This window comes from Zonotrichia leucophrys, chromosome 19 (genome assembly GCF_028769735.1).
Source record: "Zonotrichia leucophrys gambelii isolate GWCS_2022_RI chromosome 19, RI_Zleu_2.0, whole genome shotgun sequence".
Lineage (NCBI taxonomy): Eukaryota > Metazoa > Chordata > Aves > Passeriformes > Passerellidae > Zonotrichia > Zonotrichia leucophrys.
In genome coordinates, this window is record NC_088188.1 from 156,237 (window position 1) to 174,542 (window position 18,306).

General features: G+C 53.1%; 3 protein-coding genes across 5 annotated transcripts; all 3 read right to left on the reverse strand.

Moving 5' to 3' along the window:
• Positions 1-4,686: 4,686 nt before the first annotated feature.
• On the reverse strand, positions 4,687-6,679 carry LOC135455983 (schlafen family member 13-like). The gene is given in 2 exon segments (XM_064729567.1): positions 4,687-6,510; positions 6,512-6,679. Coding segments are annotated over 2 exon segments (1,134 nt in total). The 5' UTR covers positions 6,667-6,679; the 3' UTR covers positions 4,687-5,531.
• A 1,126-nt stretch (positions 6,680-7,805) lies between these two features.
• Positions 7,806-12,015, reverse strand: BCL7B (BAF chromatin remodeling complex subunit BCL7B). 2 transcript variants are annotated; one of them, XM_064729412.1, is made up of 6 exons: positions 11,857-12,015; positions 11,465-11,540; positions 10,647-10,743; positions 9,504-9,689; positions 9,234-9,313; positions 7,806-8,842 (listed from the first exon to the last, which is right to left on the reverse strand). In XM_064729412.1, exons 1-6 carry the CDS (start codon positions 11,946-11,948, stop codon positions 8,750-8,752), a joined length of 624 nt encoding a protein of 207 aa, XP_064585482.1. In that variant the 5' UTR covers positions 11,949-12,015; the 3' UTR covers positions 7,806-8,749. The 2 variants fall into 2 exon arrangements, with proteins under 2 accessions (XP_064585482.1, XP_064585483.1); XM_064729413.1 differs by having other exon boundaries at positions 9,504-9,674; positions 11,857-12,013.
• A 506-nt stretch (positions 12,016-12,521) lies between these two features.
• On the reverse strand, positions 12,522-18,193 carry TBL2 (transducin beta like 2). Of its 2 annotated transcripts, XM_064729418.1 has the most exons (7): positions 17,989-18,190; positions 17,783-17,898; positions 17,327-17,511; positions 16,553-16,704; positions 15,340-15,466; positions 14,550-14,702; positions 12,522-13,083 (listed from the first exon to the last, which is right to left on the reverse strand). In XM_064729418.1, exons 1-7 carry the CDS (start codon positions 18,116-18,118, stop codon positions 12,627-12,629), a joined length of 1,320 nt encoding a protein of 439 aa, XP_064585488.1. In that variant the 5' UTR covers positions 18,119-18,190; the 3' UTR covers positions 12,522-12,626. The 2 variants fall into 2 exon arrangements, with proteins under 2 accessions (XP_064585488.1, XP_064585489.1); XM_064729419.1 differs by lacking the exon at positions 17,783-17,898 and having other exon boundaries at positions 17,989-18,193.
• Between the last annotated feature and the right edge of the window lie 113 nt (positions 18,194-18,306).

The window sequence follows — 18,306 nt, forward strand, 5'->3', positions numbered from 1 at the left end:
ATGGCCTCTGTTTGCGGACACTCATAGTGGTAGTCGCAGGGGTGGCAAGCTAGAAATTGGCAAATTATTCTATTTCTCTACAACTAAAGCTGCCAGCAACTAGGACCCTGCAAGTCCTTCGAGCTACAAAGGCCACCTTTCATCTGATCCACAGATAATGGGGTAATCATTTCTTTTTCCCACAGAAAATTGCTCCGTTTACAGCCACTCGCGCTGGATCACCAGGAGGCACTTACCGAGAAATTTGCAAATTTTGTGGCTTTCTCCAAAACTAAAGCCTCCATCAAGGGGATCCCTGCAAGTCCTTAGGGCCACAAAGGCCACCTTTCATATGATACACAGACCCTGGGGAAAGGCCTTCTTTTTCCCATGGAAAATGTCCTCCATTTGCGTACATTCTCATTGGTAGTCCTTGTGGTGGCAATTTTGAATTTTGCAAACTTTGCTGGATTTCTCCAAAACTAAAGCTGCCAGCATCTAGGAGCCTGCAAGTCCTACAAGCCCACAAGGCCACCCTTCATCTGATTTCCAGACCCCAGGTAAATGACTTCTTTTTCCCAAGGAAAAGGGCTTCCGTTTGTGGCCACTTGCCCGGGCTAACAGGGCGGTGCCAATCTAGAAATTAGCAAACTTTGCTGGATTTCTCCATAACTAAAGCTTCCAGCAACTAGGACCCTGCAAGTTTTTAGTGGCCCCAAAGGCCACCTTTTATCTGATCCCCAAACCTTGGGGAGAGGACTTCTTTCTCTCTTGGAAAATGGCCTCCATTTGCGGCCACTTGCCCTGGCTGAACAAGGCGGTGCCAAGCTATCACTTGCAACACAGCACAGCCTCATGGAACACAGGTGCCCCTGGAACTTTGCTACTGCTCATGAATGAATGTATCCATTGTGAAGCAGCCGAGTCTAATTGAACAGAGGAGAACATTGTTATAAAATGGACTCTCATGGAAGCAAGTGTCAACTCTTTTACAGCAGGCCCTCATGGAACCCAGGAGACCACTGTGATGCAAAGGAATCATGGGGAAAAAGGTTTCAATTTTGAACAGTGTGGGGTCTCATGGAACAAAGATGCCACTTGGAAAATGCCAAGGCATGTGGAAGTCTGCATCCACTGTGACAAAGCACAGCCTCAAGGAACTCAGAAGACCATTGTGACGCAATGGAATCTCATGGATTCAAGGCTCTACTTTGACTAAGTTGGGCTTCATGGGCCACAGGAGCCACTGGGACATCAGCAGGCTTAGTAGAAACAAGGCTCCATTATTGCGCAGCAAGGCCTCATGGCACCTGGGAGACCATTGTGATGCAAAGGAATCTGATGGAAGTAAGTGTCAATTGTGACATAGCAGGGCCTCATGGCACTCAATAGACAACTGTGACACGATGCAATCTCTGGGAACCAAGTGCCAACTGCAAACAGAGTGGGGCCTCATGAGACACAGTTGCAAGTTGGATATTGTCAGGGCAGGTGGAACTCAGTGTCCATTGTGACACAACACAGGCTCATTAATAATAGCAGAGCACAGTGACACCATGGAATCTTTGGGAACCGTGGGTCACTTGTAAACACAGCTGAGCCCCATGGAACCAAGGAGACCACAGTGGTGCAATAAAATCCCAAGGAAACAAGGGTTTTATACAGTTATAAACACATAAGTCTCTTATGAAACTAAAGGGAACATTGTGATGCAGTGGAATCTCATGGATTCAAGGCTCTACTTTGAGCAAGACAGGCCTCATGGAACACAGGTGCTACTGGGACGTTGCAAGGCCTAGTAGAAACAAGGTTCCATTATTGCACAAAAAGGCCTCATGGCATCTGGATGGCTACTGTGCCACAACAGCATCTGATAGAAGTAAGTTTTCATGGAGACACCAAAGGACCTCATGGCACCCTGGAGACCACTGTGATGCCATGTGATCTTGGGGAATGCAGTGTCAACTGCAAACATGGCGGGGCCTCATGGAACACAGGTGCCACTGGGATATCCCCATTGCTCATGGAAGCAAGTGTCCATTATGACACAGACAGGCTTAATGGAACATAGGAGACCACTGTGACACAAGAAAATCTCAAGATACTAAGGCTCCATTGTGACACAGAGGGCCATCATGGAACCAAGGTAACCACTGTGAGGCAATAGCCTTATGGAACAAAGAGTAAGTTGTCAACACAGCAGAGCTTCATGGATCCCTGGTGCTAATGGGACATTTCCAAGACTTGTGCAAGCAAGTGTCCATTGTGACACAGCCAGGCCTAATGGAACACAGAAGAACATTGTTAAACCATAAAATCTCATAGAAGCAAGTGCCAACTCTTTCACAGCAGGGCCTCATGGAACCCAGGAGACCGCTGTGATGCAATCGACTCTTGGGGAAAAAGTTTCAATTTTGAACAACACTGGGATTCATGGAACACAGGTTCCACTTGTGTACTGCCAGGGAAGGTGGAACTAGGTGCCCATTAGAACACAGCAGAGACTCATGGAAGTCAGAAGACTAGTGTGATGCAATGGAGTCTCAGGGATCTACTTTGATTAAGTGGGACATCATGGGTAATAGGTGTCCCTGAGACATTGCCAGGCCTAGTAGGAACAAGGCTCCATTTTTCAAAGCATGCCCTCAGGGCATCTAGAAGGCCACTGTGTCGTAAAGGAGTATGATAGAAGCAAGTGTCCATTCTAACGTAGGAACACCTCATGGCACCCAGGAGACCATGGAGACACAATGCAATCTCTGGGAACCAATTGGCAACTGCAAACTCTAACCCCTAACCTTAACCCTTACCCTAACCCTCAGCCCTTCTCCATCACCACTGCCCCTCTGTTGTATTGCACTACATAGTTATTTAGTTGTTTGCACTGGGTGTTTGGTTGGTAATTTACACTGTTCACATGATTTGTATCCTATGACCACATGGTCTTCCCAACTCCTGCCAAGTGTCAGCGTTGGTGGTCTCTTCCTGGGTTACCCCTCCTCTTGCCCCTCCTCACAGGTATCCCATTGGCTGTGGTCCTCTTCCTTTGCCCCCACTCCCCCGGGTATAAAAACCTAGAGGCAGCTGACTGGCCTCTTTTTTCCATGTGAGATTTTCCATCTGATGGTTCTTCTGGGAATAAAGAGAGGAAATTCATTCCCACGTGGAGAAGAATGCTTCTTGTCTTTTGCCTTTCTCCATGTAAGATCATGTGGGCTGGGGTCCATAGCTAGTTGGATTGGACCTGTACAGCCTGTCCAGACATGGATTCTTACATCCCACCACCCCTGTCCTAACACCAGGAAGCACTGCAAGCCATACTGCACTGCAAGTTGGAAGTCAAGGTCTAGGTTGTGCTCAAGAATGCTGGAAAACACCTTTCTGAGAAGAGCTGTCTTCCCAAAATGCAATTTTGCATTCTTTCCCAAAGTTCATTTTTAGCCTGCCACCATCTTGGGAAGGATATCTTGACTCACATGCCTGTACCACCATCTTGAGTGTACCTGTAGTGACTTCTGGCCATTATTGCCATCTTGAGTGCGGTGTGATGCAATTTCTGGTAAATCCTCACCATCTTGAGAGTAGCACTACGAGTTTGTTCTGGATCCACCATGCTGACTGTTACGGCACGTGACTTCCTGTCATGCTTGCCATCTTGAGAGTGGACTGATGCCAATTCCTGACTCCTCTACCATCTTGAGCACATTATCATCACAGAATCACAGAATCACTAGGTTGGAAGAGACCTTTAAGATCATCTAGTCCAACCCATGCCCTAACACCACCTCAACTAAACCACGGCACTCAGTGCCACATCCAATCTTTTTTTAAACGCGTCCAGGGATGGTGACTCCACCACCTCCCTGGGCAGACGATTTCAGTTCTTTATCATTCTTTCAGTAAAAAGCTTTTTCCTAACATCCCACCTAAGTTTCCCTTGGCACAGTTTAAGAATGTGTCCTCTCATTCTGTTGGTTGTTGCCTGGAAAAATAGACTACCCCCCACCTGACGACAACCCTGTTTCAGGTAGTTGTAGAGAATTATAAAGTCACATCTGAGTCTCCTTTCCTCCAGCCTAAACAACCCCAGCTCCCTCAGTGTTTCCTCGCAGGGCTTGTGCTCCAAGCCCTTCAAGTCATGTGACTTCCTGCAGCCAAAGCCCAACAGCACATGGCAAGAGCCCTCTTTCCTCATTTGGCTCACTACAACCCTCCTCAGCCACTGCCACTGCAGCTGGGTTCCGCACCTGGTGCTCCCAGGCATCACATGTGCGCCAGGGCCAGCAGGAGGCAGCGGTAGGCATGGAAAGCGCCTCAGTGACACTTCGACGAGTCACTCACTGTCCGTGCGAGGATTTTTTAGTTGCAGCACTGCTTTTTAGCTGCAGGTGGCCGCAGTGAGTCGTTTAGGTCATGGCACGTATGCCCATTTCTTAGTTGCAGTACTGCTTTTAGTCTGCAGGTGACACTACTGAGTCACTAAATAGCATATATGCGCAGTACCCCGTAGTTATCACCAGGTGGCAGCAGCGAGGTGGCAGCAGAGATTTAAGTCCCAACCAAGATATCAGAATGTTTTGGAGTGACACACAAAATGCTTTTTGCTTGAATAGACAGGGCTATTTTTATTGCCTTCATAGAGATCATATTTTCTCCCATTTTCAAGCCCTTTCTTGTTTAAATTATATATACAAAAGGTACATTTGTATTTTCAAACGCTGTGTATTAAGATAATATGCGTATTTACAATTTCTTATACTCTTAAGATCCTGCATATAAAACAGTAGATAAAGGGTTGCATTTGGAAATCAATGTTTATAAAACATGTATGTATAAAACATAAGAAAATTTACCATTTTTAACTACCCTAACCATTACCCCTTACAACTGCACCTAACCCAGCAACTCAGTATCTCAGGAGCAGTTCAGAGGCAGCTCCCAGGAGCCCAAAGCCAGCCAGAGCCATAACTTGTGGCAGCTTTCATCTTGTAACAATCCTCCAATGTTCACAATTTTAGGAGGCAGAATCCCACTTTTAGCCCCAAGAGTGTGACTGTGAATGTTAGCTCTTTTCCAGAGGAAGGAAAGCCTCGCAACCCGCTGTCTCAGGGACAGTTGAGACACAGTCCCCAGGAGTCCAAGGCCAGCCAAAGCCTGGCAGATTTCATCTGGAAGGAATCCTCTGATATTCACAAGTTTAGGAGGCAGAATCCCATTTTTGGATTACAGCGCCTGACCACAAATTGATGACCCTTTTCCATATGAAGGAAAGCCTGGCAACCCAGTGTCTTGTGGGCTGTTGTGTTCCAACCCAAACCACTCCGTGATTCTACAATTGGGAGTGCTTCAAGAAGTCCTGCTGAATGAGTTCAGGGATAGAGGTGCTGCTGCAGGCCACTAACTACACCATCATCCCAGTGCCTGTGGCTGGGCATGGGTCAAATGGCCCTTTCTAGGTGTGGTGAGAACACCCTGAAAAGAAGTTGATCTTTCCTCCTGAATGTTTGCAGCAGAACACAGAAATTAAGTTGATGCTAACATAAATGCGGGTTTTATTTATCTGGGTCTGCAGCTGTCATGAACTCCATCCATTTCCGGCTGCTCAGTCTTTTAGTCAGTGCCCAGCTCCCCACACTCTCCTCCCTGATAGTGCCCAGCACCATCCAGAATTCAGGGTCACCATCGAGCACAGTGCAGCCAGATGACTCAATGTGCATGGCACAGGCATAACCCTGTGAATAGCCTGCTTGGTCATAAACACCCAGGATGTGCACCTGGATCTGCATGCCAGCCCCAGAGCCACAGAAGTGATGGGCACACATTGAGCTGATGGCATCAGCTACTGTTTGTTCTAAAGCTACTTTCTCCACATTACTGTGGGTCCCAGTGACTTTACAGTTGTCATCCACACCAAAAAATAAATATCCACCCTCAGTGTTTGCAAAGGCAGAGACATATTTAGGAAAGTTTTTTCTGATGTATTACAGGCTACTCTTTGTACTGCATTCCTTAAATTCAATATGTGTTGCCTGTGTGAAACCCAGGACCTCCCCAACCAGCACTTCAACTTTCTTTATAAACCTGGTCACAGTATCTTGGATGTTGTGCTCTTGGATGTTCGGAGGAGTCTCTTTTGCTCCCCCATCAAAACTCAGCTGATCTCTCTTGGGGGTCAGTCCATTCTCTTTGTGGCACTTGACACAGTTTTTCTTCCTCAGGAATTCAGGAGCTTCTCTGGAAGTCACAGGATAAACCGACGTGCCAGACCTATAAAACAAATCAGTGGTTAAGCTGCAGCAGTGCAACTTTGTGGCTGCACCTCCCAGCTCCGGGCCTCCACAGCTCCATGTTTTAACAAAAAGCAGCAGGTTACTCCCCTGCTGCATCCGTTCAAAGTATGGATGAGCCTTTCTTCTGCCAGTGCAATCCCTGAGGCTCGTCTCTATGTCTCCACAAATGCCATGCTCCCAGAAGAAGTAATTCCTGTCCTCATGCTCCATTCTCAAAATTCCTCCTCCTGAATTCAGCAATGCACGCTGCTGCTATGGAAAAGACTTTTTCTGCTTTCTGATTGCTAGACTTCTTTCTGGAACTCTTTCCTAAAAGTGTTTTCCCAATAACTACCAACACATCAGGATAGTTTGTGGTCAAATTAATCGGCAGCTGCCTCTCTTGGCTGGCAATCATGATCCTGAAATGATATATTATTAAAACCACTTCATGATTATCATAGAATTGTTAGGGTTAGGAAACCTTTTGAGACCATGGAGTCCAATTGGTCCCACAGCACTGCCAAGACCACACTAACCCATGTCCCTCCCCTCGTGCCACATTTACACATCTGTTAAATCCCTCCCCAGGTGGTGATTCTATCACTGGCCTGGGCAGCCTGTGCCAGAGCTGGAGAACCCTTTCACTGAAGAAACTTTTCCCTGATGTTCAACCTAAATCTCTCCTGAGAAAACTCAAGACTATTTCCCCTCATGCCACTCCTTGTTCTGTGGGAGCAGAACCCAACCTCACCTTGCTTGCACCCTCCTGTCAGGGAGTCCTGCAGAGCAAGAAGGTCCCCCTTGAGCCTCCTTTTTTCCAGACTGAGTCTCCCTCTCCCAGGCTCTTCAGCTGCTCCTTATCAAACGTGCTCCAGACCATTCCCTAGCTCCACTACCCTTTACTGGACATGAATAGAAGGGCATACACGCAATATCGGGATCAAGAAAACTTGGGAAAAAGGAAACATTGGAAAATGAAAGTGAAAATTAAAATAATTTATTACAAGGGCAGTCAGGTCTGAGCGGGCTTGGTGCGGAAGCCGCGGCGTAACGATGGGAATTGCTTGGGCGCTCTGGCACTACTCTGAAGTCACGTCGAAAGCATATCCCCGCCTCCGGAAGTCACGGCCGATTTTTCCCGGCCCCCCGGTACTTGAGGGCGAAGAGCCCCGCCCCGCGGGCAGAGTCTCTGGGGTGGGCGGGGGCGGCTGCGGAGCGGGCAAAGCCCCGAGCCGGGGCCACGGTCGGAGCCGCTGCGCAGGGCTGAGGGGCCGTCTCGGGCTCCTCTTCCCTCCCCACCCGCCCCCGGCCGGCCCCGCCGGGCGCCGCTGCCGCCTCGTCTCGGGGCCGTCCCCCGCCGCTCCAGACAGCGCCGGCGACCGGCAGGGAGGAAAGTGTGGAGAACGGGGACCGGGCGCTGACCGAACTTCCCGGGGAATCGGGCTCCGGGCCGGCTCTGGGGGCGCCGCAGGCGGCGAGTGCCGGCACAGGGCTCCGTTTGGAAGAAACTTCCTTTCTCTTCCCACGCGGTCCCTCCCCACTCGGCCGACATCGTGCTCTGCATCTGTATTTCAAAGTTTAATTTTAAAAATATTCTATTCAGTGCTAAAATAACTTTCCACTTCCACGCGCGGCCGCGCCTCCAGCTTCACCAGGCTCGATCACGGACTCGGCGGGACATGCAGTGGCAGCGGGGGGAGAGTTGGGGCTAGGGGGGCAGCGGGTATTGGGGGGCGGCAGAGCCCCAGGGCGGGAGCGCTTCCCGGGAGCTCCAGCACCCTGCTGCTTCCTTTCCCACCTCGGAGATAGCGGGTACCTAGGCCGGGGCAAGGCCCTCCAGCATAGGGCAGCGGCTCCTCCTGCTCTGCAGGCTCCCGGAGGACTGCAAATTCCACTCGGCTGGAGTTGTGCCCCGAGGCAGAGCCGAGGCCGGTCAGGACCTGCCCTCTGGGAGGGGAAAGCGCTCCCCTCTCTCCCAGCATGAATGGCTTAAACTAGCAGCTTATTGCACAGCGTCCCAGTGGGTCCCTGCCAGCCGCTCCCTCACTGCCCCCCACACCCATCATCACCTGCTCCCACAACCGAGTGAACACATCACCCGGAGCAGGTGGAAGGTGCCTCTCCTGTTCCCAGCACCCAGGGGAAGGGTGGGCAGGGGAGCCACAAGCAGGCAAACAGCATCTGCCAAGTGTCCTGGGGACCATGGAGAGCAAGGAGCCCCATGGAGAACCCCCCCCCCGACATGCAGCCCACCCAGCAGAGAGCCCCAGCTCTAGGGCAGGGAGCAGGGAGAGAGGGAGCCAATAAATAGAGGCAAATTTGCAGGTACTGGCAGCAGCCCCATCCATCGGGCAGGGCAGGATATGGCAGGGCAGGGCGCACTTGATGTGAGTGGTGGGAGCCCCGACACTGGGGAAGGGGCAGGCTGGAGGGAAGCACTGGTCCTGGGGGGCCAGGTGGCTCTGCAAGGGGCTGACGAAGGTGCCGGGCCAGGCAGGTTAGCTCTCTGAGGCTGTGTGGCACACAGAGTTCTGGTCAGCACAAAATCTCTTCAGAGGCGGCGCACCAGAGTCCTCATCCTCTTCAGTTACCTGCAAGAGCCAGAGGTCACAGGCAGTGACACTGAGCTATTCACACCTAGACAAGGCTGTGTCATACTATAGGGACAGCCCAGGCTGTCACCCATGCACAGGCCCGAGGGCACCAGGAATGGCAACCCACTCCAGCCCTGCAGCCTGCCAGAACTGTCATTTTCCCACATCCCCATATCCTTCCCTCACACTCCAACACTTGATCTGAACCAAGGAATAAAGACTAAAGCTCAGGAAACCAGGAGGTTCTGGGAGCACCCAGGGGCACTTTGGGACTGCAGAGAAAGTCTATCCACCAAGATGCTTCTGCTACAAGAAGCAGGAACAATGGTCAAAGGGCCAATCTAGGTCCATGCACATTTAGAGATGGTTTGAAGCCCCCTTCTCTTACCTGAGTCTCAAGGGGGACTGGCTCTTCCTTTGTGAGAGTGGGAGGCTCATCTGCCACTTCTGAGGAAGGCAGGGAGGGCTCTGGGGAGAAGAGGTGGGTCAACAAAAATGCAGACCTCGCACCCAGGTCAGTGCTGACTGAGGACAGAACGCGTAGCTAAAGAAGTCCCCGATGCCCTGTCAGCTTCCAGCAGTGCCATGGTCACCCACTGAACCACCACATTCCCTGATCCCACCCATCTGCCTCCTCCATTCTCAGCCCAGCACCCACCTTCCAGAGTCTCCTGCCCCAGGGTAGGAGGCTGTGAGTCGTCTGTGCGGAAGTCAGACGTGTGGGCAGGACTCATGGACTCGCTCTGTTGAGGACTGGGGCTGGAGTTGGGACTGCTGTCCACCTTGAGCTGGTATACATCAGACAGGGAGCTCTGGTTGCTGTTCTCATCTGCAGAAACAGCACCTGGTGAAAAAGAGCACCTTGACGCAGGGGCACAGGCAGCTCAGGGCGGCACTGGAAGCTGGGGTCTTGCTGAGAAGGCAGAGCACAGTCAGAGAGTTAAACAGGGGATTCACTGTTCCACATCAGCCTAAGGGCTGTCAGGCACAGGACTGAGTCCTCCAGAACACAGCGGGAATCATATACACAACTGGCCATGGGAGAGGGAATGTTCCTGCCTTGGGAACGAGAATGAGCACTGCCAAATCCCACATCTGCAGCTTGGGAGGGCCCTGGGCATCCAAGGGCAGGAATCTCCTGCTGTGTACCACGGTTTTGTTCCTCCTCTGTGAAGCAACACAAGGAATAATGCTCAGCACCATTGAAGAAGCAGGCCTGGCACACACCTTGCCAAAGTGCAGACCTGCAACATAACCCCACCACATCTCCTGGGAGCACCCGCAAATTTTTCCTTAGCCACAGACAAAGCAGGTGCTGGGCAGATGTGTACACTACCTCAGCAGCAAGTCTGGCGCTGCTGAAACCTCTCCTGGCTGCACCACAATGCCTAGACCAAGAGCAAGGCCAGGGACAGCCTTTGCCCCTTCACCGTAAGGTCCATGGAAGTAACTTTGGGAAAAGCAAGCTTGGCTGCAGGTGGCTATTGGCCTCTCCCCAGCAGAGCATGGAAAGGGGGGATCAGGAAACCCCACTTCTCCAGTTGGCTGTGAAGCTTCCCACAGAAGATACCAGAAACAGCCCATTAAGACTCTCTAATAGCAAAAATGAACAGTTTGGACAGGGACAATCCAGAAGTGGATCAGCCCAACTCAACAGCTCACTGTTCTCCACTCCATGCCAGTGCTCAGGGGCAAGCACTGCTCTTCTCCATATTGGCAGCACACAGAACCAACAACGTCCCAGCTGCTGTACAGCCTTGGAGTCTTTCCCCACGTTGAAGGCAGCTCAGCCCAGACCCACCTTGGAACTCCAGAAGGAGGGAGGAGTTGGCAGAGGTGTCAGCTGGGAAGCCATTGGCTTCTCGGGCCGTGCTGCTACTCGATTTGGATTTCTCTTTCTTGAGGAGAGAAAGAAAAGCACAAACACAATGTCAGAGAAACACATGCTGCTCCAGAGAAGCCATTCCCCTTTCTGTCTCCAGATGTCCAGAGGGATGTGCTCAAGCTGGCCTCTTCCCTTGGCTTTGGGGGCACATTCCTAAGTGAGAGGCAAAACTCCATCTATGAAGGGACTGGGAATCAAGAAAGAAAGGAGGAGCTGATGCCCATCTAGGAATGTCACCAAGTAAAGCAAATCCTTGGAGGAGTCAAGCAGAAGCAGGAGGGGTCTCAAGAGAGCTCAGGGGGTTCGATAGTTCAGGGGAGGCTCAGGTTGGCTGAAGGGGCTCTTTGGGGCTGGGGGTTGCCCAAAAAGGCTTGACAGGAGCTCATGGGGCTTCAGAAGGGTGGGGTTCGGGGGTCGGCTTGGAGAGGGATCAAGGGCTTGGAGGCACTCGGGGGATCTCGATAGGGCAGGAGGGGCTCAGTGGGGCCTCAAAGGTGCTCAGCAGGACTGGGAGGGCTCAGTTGCTGGCTTGGGGAGAGCTCAGGGGTCGACTTGGAGGGGACACAAGGGGGTTTGGTGGCGCCCGGAAGAACTGGGGGGCTCGGAGGTGGCTCGGGGGGCTTCGATGGTCGGTAGGGCTGGGGGAGGCTCAGAGTTCACTTAAGGGGGTTGTTAAGGGAGCTAGGCTGGCTGTGGGCGGTGGCTCCCGGCCCATCTCCACCAGCGGTACCCACCTCCTTACTGTCCGCCACTGGCACCCACTTGAATATCCGCAGAGACGTGTCGCCCACCGTCACCCACTTCTTCTCCCTGCGGGACACAACGCTGACGGACCGGACCGGGCCTGGGGCACCATGGCAACAAACCCCGCCATCCCGCCACGCTCCGGTTGGCCCAGAGGAGCGTCAGCTCAGCACCGCGTAGCACTCCCCCCTGCCCCCCGCACTATGATTGGCTGGGCCAACCGCCCTTCACAGTCGCTTCCCTCCCCGCCACGCTCCCATTGGCCGCCGCCCCTCCGCCCGCACCCGCTGGTTGGGCGCGCACTCTCGAGTCGCACCCCGCGGTGCGGTGATTGGCTGCGCGCGGGTGGCAAGGCCCTCCCCCCCCGCGGGCCCGCCCTCACCATCTGCGGACGCGCTCGATGGCTGCCATCACCTTCTTGATGTCATCTTTGGCGCGGCTGCGGGTCTCGGCCCGCACCGAGCGCCCCGACATGGCGCGCGCAGCCCCGCAGCACCGGCCCCGCCGCACCCGCCGGCGCACCCGGCCCCGCGCACGCGCCCTGCGTGGCCCGCCCGCGCGCTGCGCTTCCTGCGTCACCACGCCCGACACGCCCCGGCTGCTGCGCTTGCGCAGGCATACACGCCCTACAGTGGGCACGGAAACGACGCGCAGGCGAGGCGACGGTGCACCGCCATCTTCCTTTGGGGCAGGTTCCGCCGCACACTACCGTGAGATCACCCTGAGATCCCGGGCCGGGGGAATGGTGCACCGTTACCGCACTGCCCCGTTCCCTGAAGCAGAGTCCCCACCGTTTAGCATCAACATTGAGCTTTGGTAGCTCTCTTGAAAAAAAACAAAAGCAACCAATCAAAAAACCTACCCCAAATCCATACAACTCCCGTTTCTAAGCTCAGGAGAACTCGTAGGCATTGGCTTAGCAATCGATTTCATGGGATACTGATGATCTAAGCCCGGGGGGAAAACAACACAAGAGTGTGGAGTGTGACACTGGGAGATGCCACTGTCCCCAGCCCTGTCCCGCCCATCACACAGCACGCAAGGAAGGACCTGGGCACTCTTTTATTACTGCTGTTCACAGTTACTAAAAAAACAAAACAAAACAAAACATCTCCAAGGCAGAGCACAGTTGCCTCCTGCTTTACAGGTAGCTTAGTGCTTCTTGCCATAGATGGCAGCCAATGCTTTGCGAGCACTGGAGATCTGCTGCTCCAGCCTCTCCTGTGTGGCTTTGTTCCCAGTTTTTTTCAGCATGGCCTCCATCTCCTCCACCACGGCACGGTGCCCGGCAGCGTTGTGGAGAACACGGATAGCGCGGTCCCCACAGGACACGACATAGCGGCCAGTGGTGTCAAATGCAAGGTCTGTGATACAGTGGCTGTGCACGCCAAGAAAACGCTCCTCCTCCTCACCGCGCCGTGTGTTGTACACCACAATGTCTGTGCCGCTCGCCACAGCGACCGTGCGGCCGTCAGGGGACAGAGCAATGCGGCATGGCTCCAGCACTGCACACTGCCCTGTCAGAAGCAGGTGTGGGTCCTGCTGCTTCTTGTACTCCACATCTGTGTCCCAGAACTTCCATGTGCCATCCTTTGACACGGTCGCCATCCTGCGGCCAAGAGAGCACAGTGAGTGCATGGAAAAAGGGTGGCACCTCTTACCCTGCCCTGTCCATGAACCAGGAATCCTCTGTGGAGGTTATCTCTTGGGAAGTGTGAGTCTATACACAGATACAGTCTCGGTTATTTTTCCAAAACAAAAAAACCTACCACTAGACCAGGCTGCTCCAACATAGCCTTGAACACTTCCTGAGATGGGGCAGCCACATCTTCTCTGGGCAACCTGTGGCAGGGCCTCACCATCCTCACAACCAAGCCTTCCTTCCCAATATCTCACCTAACCCACTCTCTATCAGTCTGAAACCATTCCCCCTTATCTTGTCACTCCAGGCCCCTGTAAATAATCTCTATCCCATCTTTCTTGTCAGTTCCCTTCAGGTCCTAGAAAACCACAATTACATAACCTGAAGCCTTCTATTTTCCAGGCTGAGCAATTCCAATTCTCTCAGCCTTTCCTCATACCAGAGCTGCTCCATCCCTCTGATCATGTTGGTGTCTCCACTAGACTCACTCCAGCAGCTCCAAGTCCTTCCTGTGCTGGAGAACTGGAGGCAGCTCTGCAAGTGGGATCTCACCTGAGAGTGGAGCAGAGGGACAGAATTCCACTCTCCCTTGTTACCCTCGCGCTGTGGGATCAACCCAGAGGAGTTTCTGGGCTGGGTCATGTCCACTTCTCACTCACAAGCACCCCCAGGCTGCTCTCAGTCTGTTCATCCCCATCTTGGATACTGGGGGTTGCCCTGCTCTGTTTGGGCAGCCAGTCAGGAGTCTGATGGCTCAGCCTGGATGCCGCAACCTTCCCAGAGAGAGATGCCGCAAGAAACAATTTTCTAGGAGTCTCAGGCAGTCCTTCAACTGCTGGGTGACCTCAGCAAGGGGCAGGCAATTCAGCTCTGAGCAGTGATTTCAGCTCTGCCTTGCTAAGTGTACCGTGGCCAACACAGGGACAAAGAGACAGGAGCATCGTGTGGTTATTCCACAGGGGTAGCCTTTATTCCAGCCCCCTGCCAAGGAGGCCAGGGATAGCAGCTCCCCCCTGAACGGGGCAGCAGCAGGGATTTTTATGGGGAAAATTGGGAGTGGTACAAAGGGGAAAAACCAATTGGTCCCAACAAATTTACATGGGCTTCCAAAGCATGCTGGGAACTCACCATGACCAAAGAGGATTTCTCAGTCCAGGAGGGTTTGAGAAGATCTTATCATAACCTATTCAAGGGATACCTCTCCAAGGGAGAGGGTTGGCATGCCTATCTGTCTCCACACTGACCCAAGTGCAGCATCAGCACTTGGTCTTGTTAAACCACATGAGATTCCTATAAGCAGGGTGGCACAAGCCAGATTTGGCTCCCCAGAGCAGTGTTTTACCCCCTGCAGCTCAGTGGTGCAGCTGGTGAACACTGAAAGAGATGAGCTTACATGTCCTTACAGTAACTAAGAGCAAGTAACACATACATACCTCCTTGAGTCGTTGGAGAAGGAAAAGGATTGTACACCAGCAGTGTGGCCCTTCAACTCAAAAGCCCTGGTCACCTCCCTGAAGTCTCCGTTCTTGCTAAAACACACCACCCATACCTTCACATCAGGGGTAAAGCCACAGGATGCCACAAACCTGTGTGAAGGAATAAGCAGACACACAGTTTGCCTCTTACAGAGAACCTGAGCGGGCAGGGCCACAGCTCTGCAAACCTGTCCTGACTCCTGCACTCAAGTCTGGTCATCTTAATTTCAATTTTTCCCTGAAACCTGGCTGGTAAAGGGAACAGTAAGGAAGGACACCAGAACAGCTCAGGAATGAGAAACTCTCCGGTCAAAGTAGAAGAGCTAAATGCTTTTTAGCCCCCCCAACCTCCTCATGCCAGGAGCAAGGCAAATCAACCAACAGCAGCAACTGATTTCCCCAAAAAACACATCTCCCAGAAATAAAACCTTTATTTTTATAATTAACCTTTAAGAGGTCACAGACAAGTTCAAAATGCTGGTTTTTTTGCATAAGCCATTTGCTCTGTCCCACCCCTGCAATCTGAGGCCAAAGCTGTTCTCAGGTTACCAGAACAGTAGCGCTGAGGCAGGATGACAGAACAAGAGTGCCTGAGCCCACATCAGCTCCATCTCCTGGGAGGTCAAAATACCTTTTTAAACTGTGGAACCCTCATAAAGTTGCATTACAATAGCAACTAACTGCCAATGGTCTGAACTGATGTTATCCCTGTTCAAAGGAGCAGCCTGAAATCCTGCCTGTCACTCACCTCCCACAGGGTGACACTGTGGCATAGGCATTGTTCATCTGGTTGGTGTTAATGCTGGCCAGGACTTCGCCCTTTGGGCTCCAGATCAGGATGTTGGTGTCACTGGAAGCTGTCATGATAAACTTCCCTGGGAAAAAAAAAGGCAAAGATCAGGAGAGCCCCCAGACCTAACACTACCACAGACTTAATGAAGCCCCAGGATAACCTCTCCCTGCAGCTGGAGAAAACCAGCAGCAGCACCAAAATCCAAGGAGTATCAGTCTCCTAGGACAGGGTAAAGAGCGGTATCACAAGACTCAGCTCCTGGTTATGCCTCAGTACTCCCCTGGCTCCTGAGCAGGCAGGAGGCACTGAACCCATGTGTGCCCTGTACTCAGAACCCTGAGCCCCACAAGCAGAGCTGGGACCCCCACATGCAGCCCCACTGGACTGTGCCACAAACAAGAACAAACACTCCATCTGACCTGCATGCTCAAAATCAGCTTGAGGATAAGCACCTTTCAAGCTGTGGACTGCAGGCAGGCAACTGAATCCCAGTCACAACACCATGATCCATGATTGCTGGTTGTGCCCATGCTGGACTGCTGTTTGTTCCCACTTCCCCTCTGCCACCTCAGCCCAGGCAGGGAGTTGCCTGTTTACCTTCCAGGTACTTGGTTTAAGTTTTCGCTTTCACAGCTCCAGTCTCAGTTAACATCTTCCCTGCTCTCCTATTACAGAGGTGAACTCACATCCGCCTGCTTCCAATTGCCACTGGCACATACCTGACACATTAATCCATGAAGCCCTCACCACTAAAATGTAATTTCCACCCATCCACCCCCACCTCTGTTCTAGATGATCCCAGAAGTTCAAGACAGACCATATTAACTCACTAGAGAGATTTCTGACTGGTTAAAGAGAGACCGGCAGCCCAGAGAACAGCAATCCTCTCAATATTGAGACCAGACCTCTTTGCAACAGCATCCCTGGAAATGTAAATTAAGAAACTGTGCATATTGGGGAGCTGGTTACAGGGATATTATTGGTGTGAAAACAACACCTTTTGGTTCAGTCGGCAGCAAATTAAGTTAAAAAAAACTAATAGACTACAAAGCTCAGTACTGGTGCTGTCCACAGCCCTGAGAACGCCAAAAACTCTAACACTTAGAATCCAGCAGCTTCACAAGGAAATCAAAGCTGTACTAGAGAGGTGATCAGCTCATTTCCATACCTGTCTCTGCAATCCCTATGTTAATGACAGGAGCCTTGTGCTTCTTTGGGAAGTCCCCAGAAGTCGCAGTGAAGGTGAAGCTGCCGTCATCCTTCTTGGTCATCTTGTAGACACGAATGGTCTCAGCATTGGCCAGCCAGACAATAAAAGCCCTGTGGAAGGAGAGGCTCTGAGCCCCAGCTCAGCCCAGGTCACTCAGGGGCACCTGGGAAGAGGGATATGCTGCCACGTAAAAATATTTACAAGGGCACCAACTTCTCTCCCTAGGTTGGCTCAACTGCAACACTGAATAAAAAAGAATGAAATTTATTATCCCACACCAGGAAACAAGATCCCTTCTTTTCTTTCTAAAAGAGACCAAAAAGCCAAAAGATATTCTTCCGCCAGATTTCCCATCCAGCAAGAGCTTCCCTGACCACTGGAGAGACTCAGCAGCACATTCCAGCTGCATGTCAGCTGGCAGTGATGTCAACAGGTACCTTCCATGGGGGCAGCAAGCTGTGCGCAGAGATATTTGCCCTGCAAACCACATTAACCCACCAGGAGCTGGACCAGATGAACTCCAGAGGTTCCCTCCAACTCGAACTACTGTGATTCTATGATTAAGTGCCAGCTGCTCTCAGAAATGGCCATTAGTCAATGATATGGTGATGACCCAGTGAGAGATGCTGCCTCCACCCATCCCAGAGCAACACCACTGATCCCACCACAGCCTGGCCGAGAGATTGGCGGCTCTGCAGGACATCCCGGTGCTAGTACAAGGTCCGGCCGTACCGTGAGTCGGGGCTGAGGCGGACGAGCTCGGCGTGGTCCAGCCCCATGTTGACGCGCAGGCAGCGGTGCTCCCGCCCTGCCAGGTCCCGGGTGCTCCACAGCCGCACTGTGCGGTCCTCAGAGCATGATGCCAGGTATTTGCCGTTGCTGCTGAAGTCCAGGCAGGTGACCGGGCTGCTGTGGCCCTGCAGACAGAGAGTTGTCACGAAGGACGCGGGAGGGGATGGGGAGGAGCATCAGGACACCAGCACCGGGGGGTGGGAGGGAGGGGGGGGATGAGGGACACCGGCACAGGCAGGACACCAGCATCGAAAGGGACACCTGCACCGACTCCGGCAGGCCAACGGCACGGGGCGGGGGGCACCGGCGGGACACCAATATCGAGGGGGACACCGATACCGAGGAGCACACTGGCATCAGCACCGGGAAGGCACCGGCCCCGTGCACACGCGGTACCTTGAGGGCAGCCACCAGCAGCCGGTGTGCGAAGCTGTGCTGGTGCGGCTTCTCCCTGCGAGCCCTCGCCGCCGGCTTCGCCTTCCGCGGCCTGGCGTGCCCGTTCGCCCTGGGTTCTGCGGGAGCGGAGGGGTCGGTCGGTGGGTACGCTTCAGCTACGCTCCGCTCAGCGCTGCCCGGTGCCCCACTGTCCGCACGGTACTTACCGTCCTGCGGGGCGGTGGGAGTCTCCCGCGAAGCAGAGCGGTGCAGCGCGACCGCCAGCAGCAGGACAAGCATGAGGACGATGAGGGCGCCTGGCAGCACCGACCCGCCCAGCCCTGCAACCGCCTCCATATTCCCGCCGCCGCGTCAGCGGCTGGTACCAGGAGGGGGTGAAATTTCCGTGTGCGCATGCGCGGCCCCGGTAATATGCGCAGGGCGGCCCCTGGCGGTGGTACTGCACCCCCCGCCCCGGCCGTCCCCCATTCAGCAAAGGACACCCCTCACTCCCCCCCCAGTCCCTGTTCTCAGCCCTTGCCTCC

Bases quoted from the DNA above. Each gene is read 5' to 3' on its own strand.
- BCL7B (XM_064729412.1), bottom strand. From the start codon at position 11,948: ATGTCGGGGCGCTCGGTGCGGGCCGAGACCCGCAGCCGCGCCAAAGAT. The intron at 10,744-11,464 runs GTGGGTACCGCT...TCTCTCCTCAAG, and splicing joins CAGTGGCGGACAGTAAGGAG to AAAGAGAAATCCAAATCGAG. The intron at 9,314-9,503 runs GTGGGTGCTGGG...TCTTCTCCCCAG, and splicing joins GGGGCAGGAGACTCTGGAAG to AGCCCTCCCTGCCTTCCTCA.
- TBL2 (XM_064729418.1), bottom strand. From the start codon at position 18,118: ATGGAGGCGGTTGCAGGGCTGGGCGGGTCGGTGCTGCCAGGCGCCCTC. The intron at 17,512-17,782 runs GTACCGCGTGTG...CTCTGTCTGCAG, and splicing joins TGCTGGTGGCTGCCCTCAAG to GGCCACAGCAGCCCGGTCAC. The intron at 14,703-15,339 runs GTGAGTGACAGG...TCCTTCACACAG, and splicing joins ACAGTGTCACCCTGTGGGAG to GTTTGTGGCATCCTGTGGCT.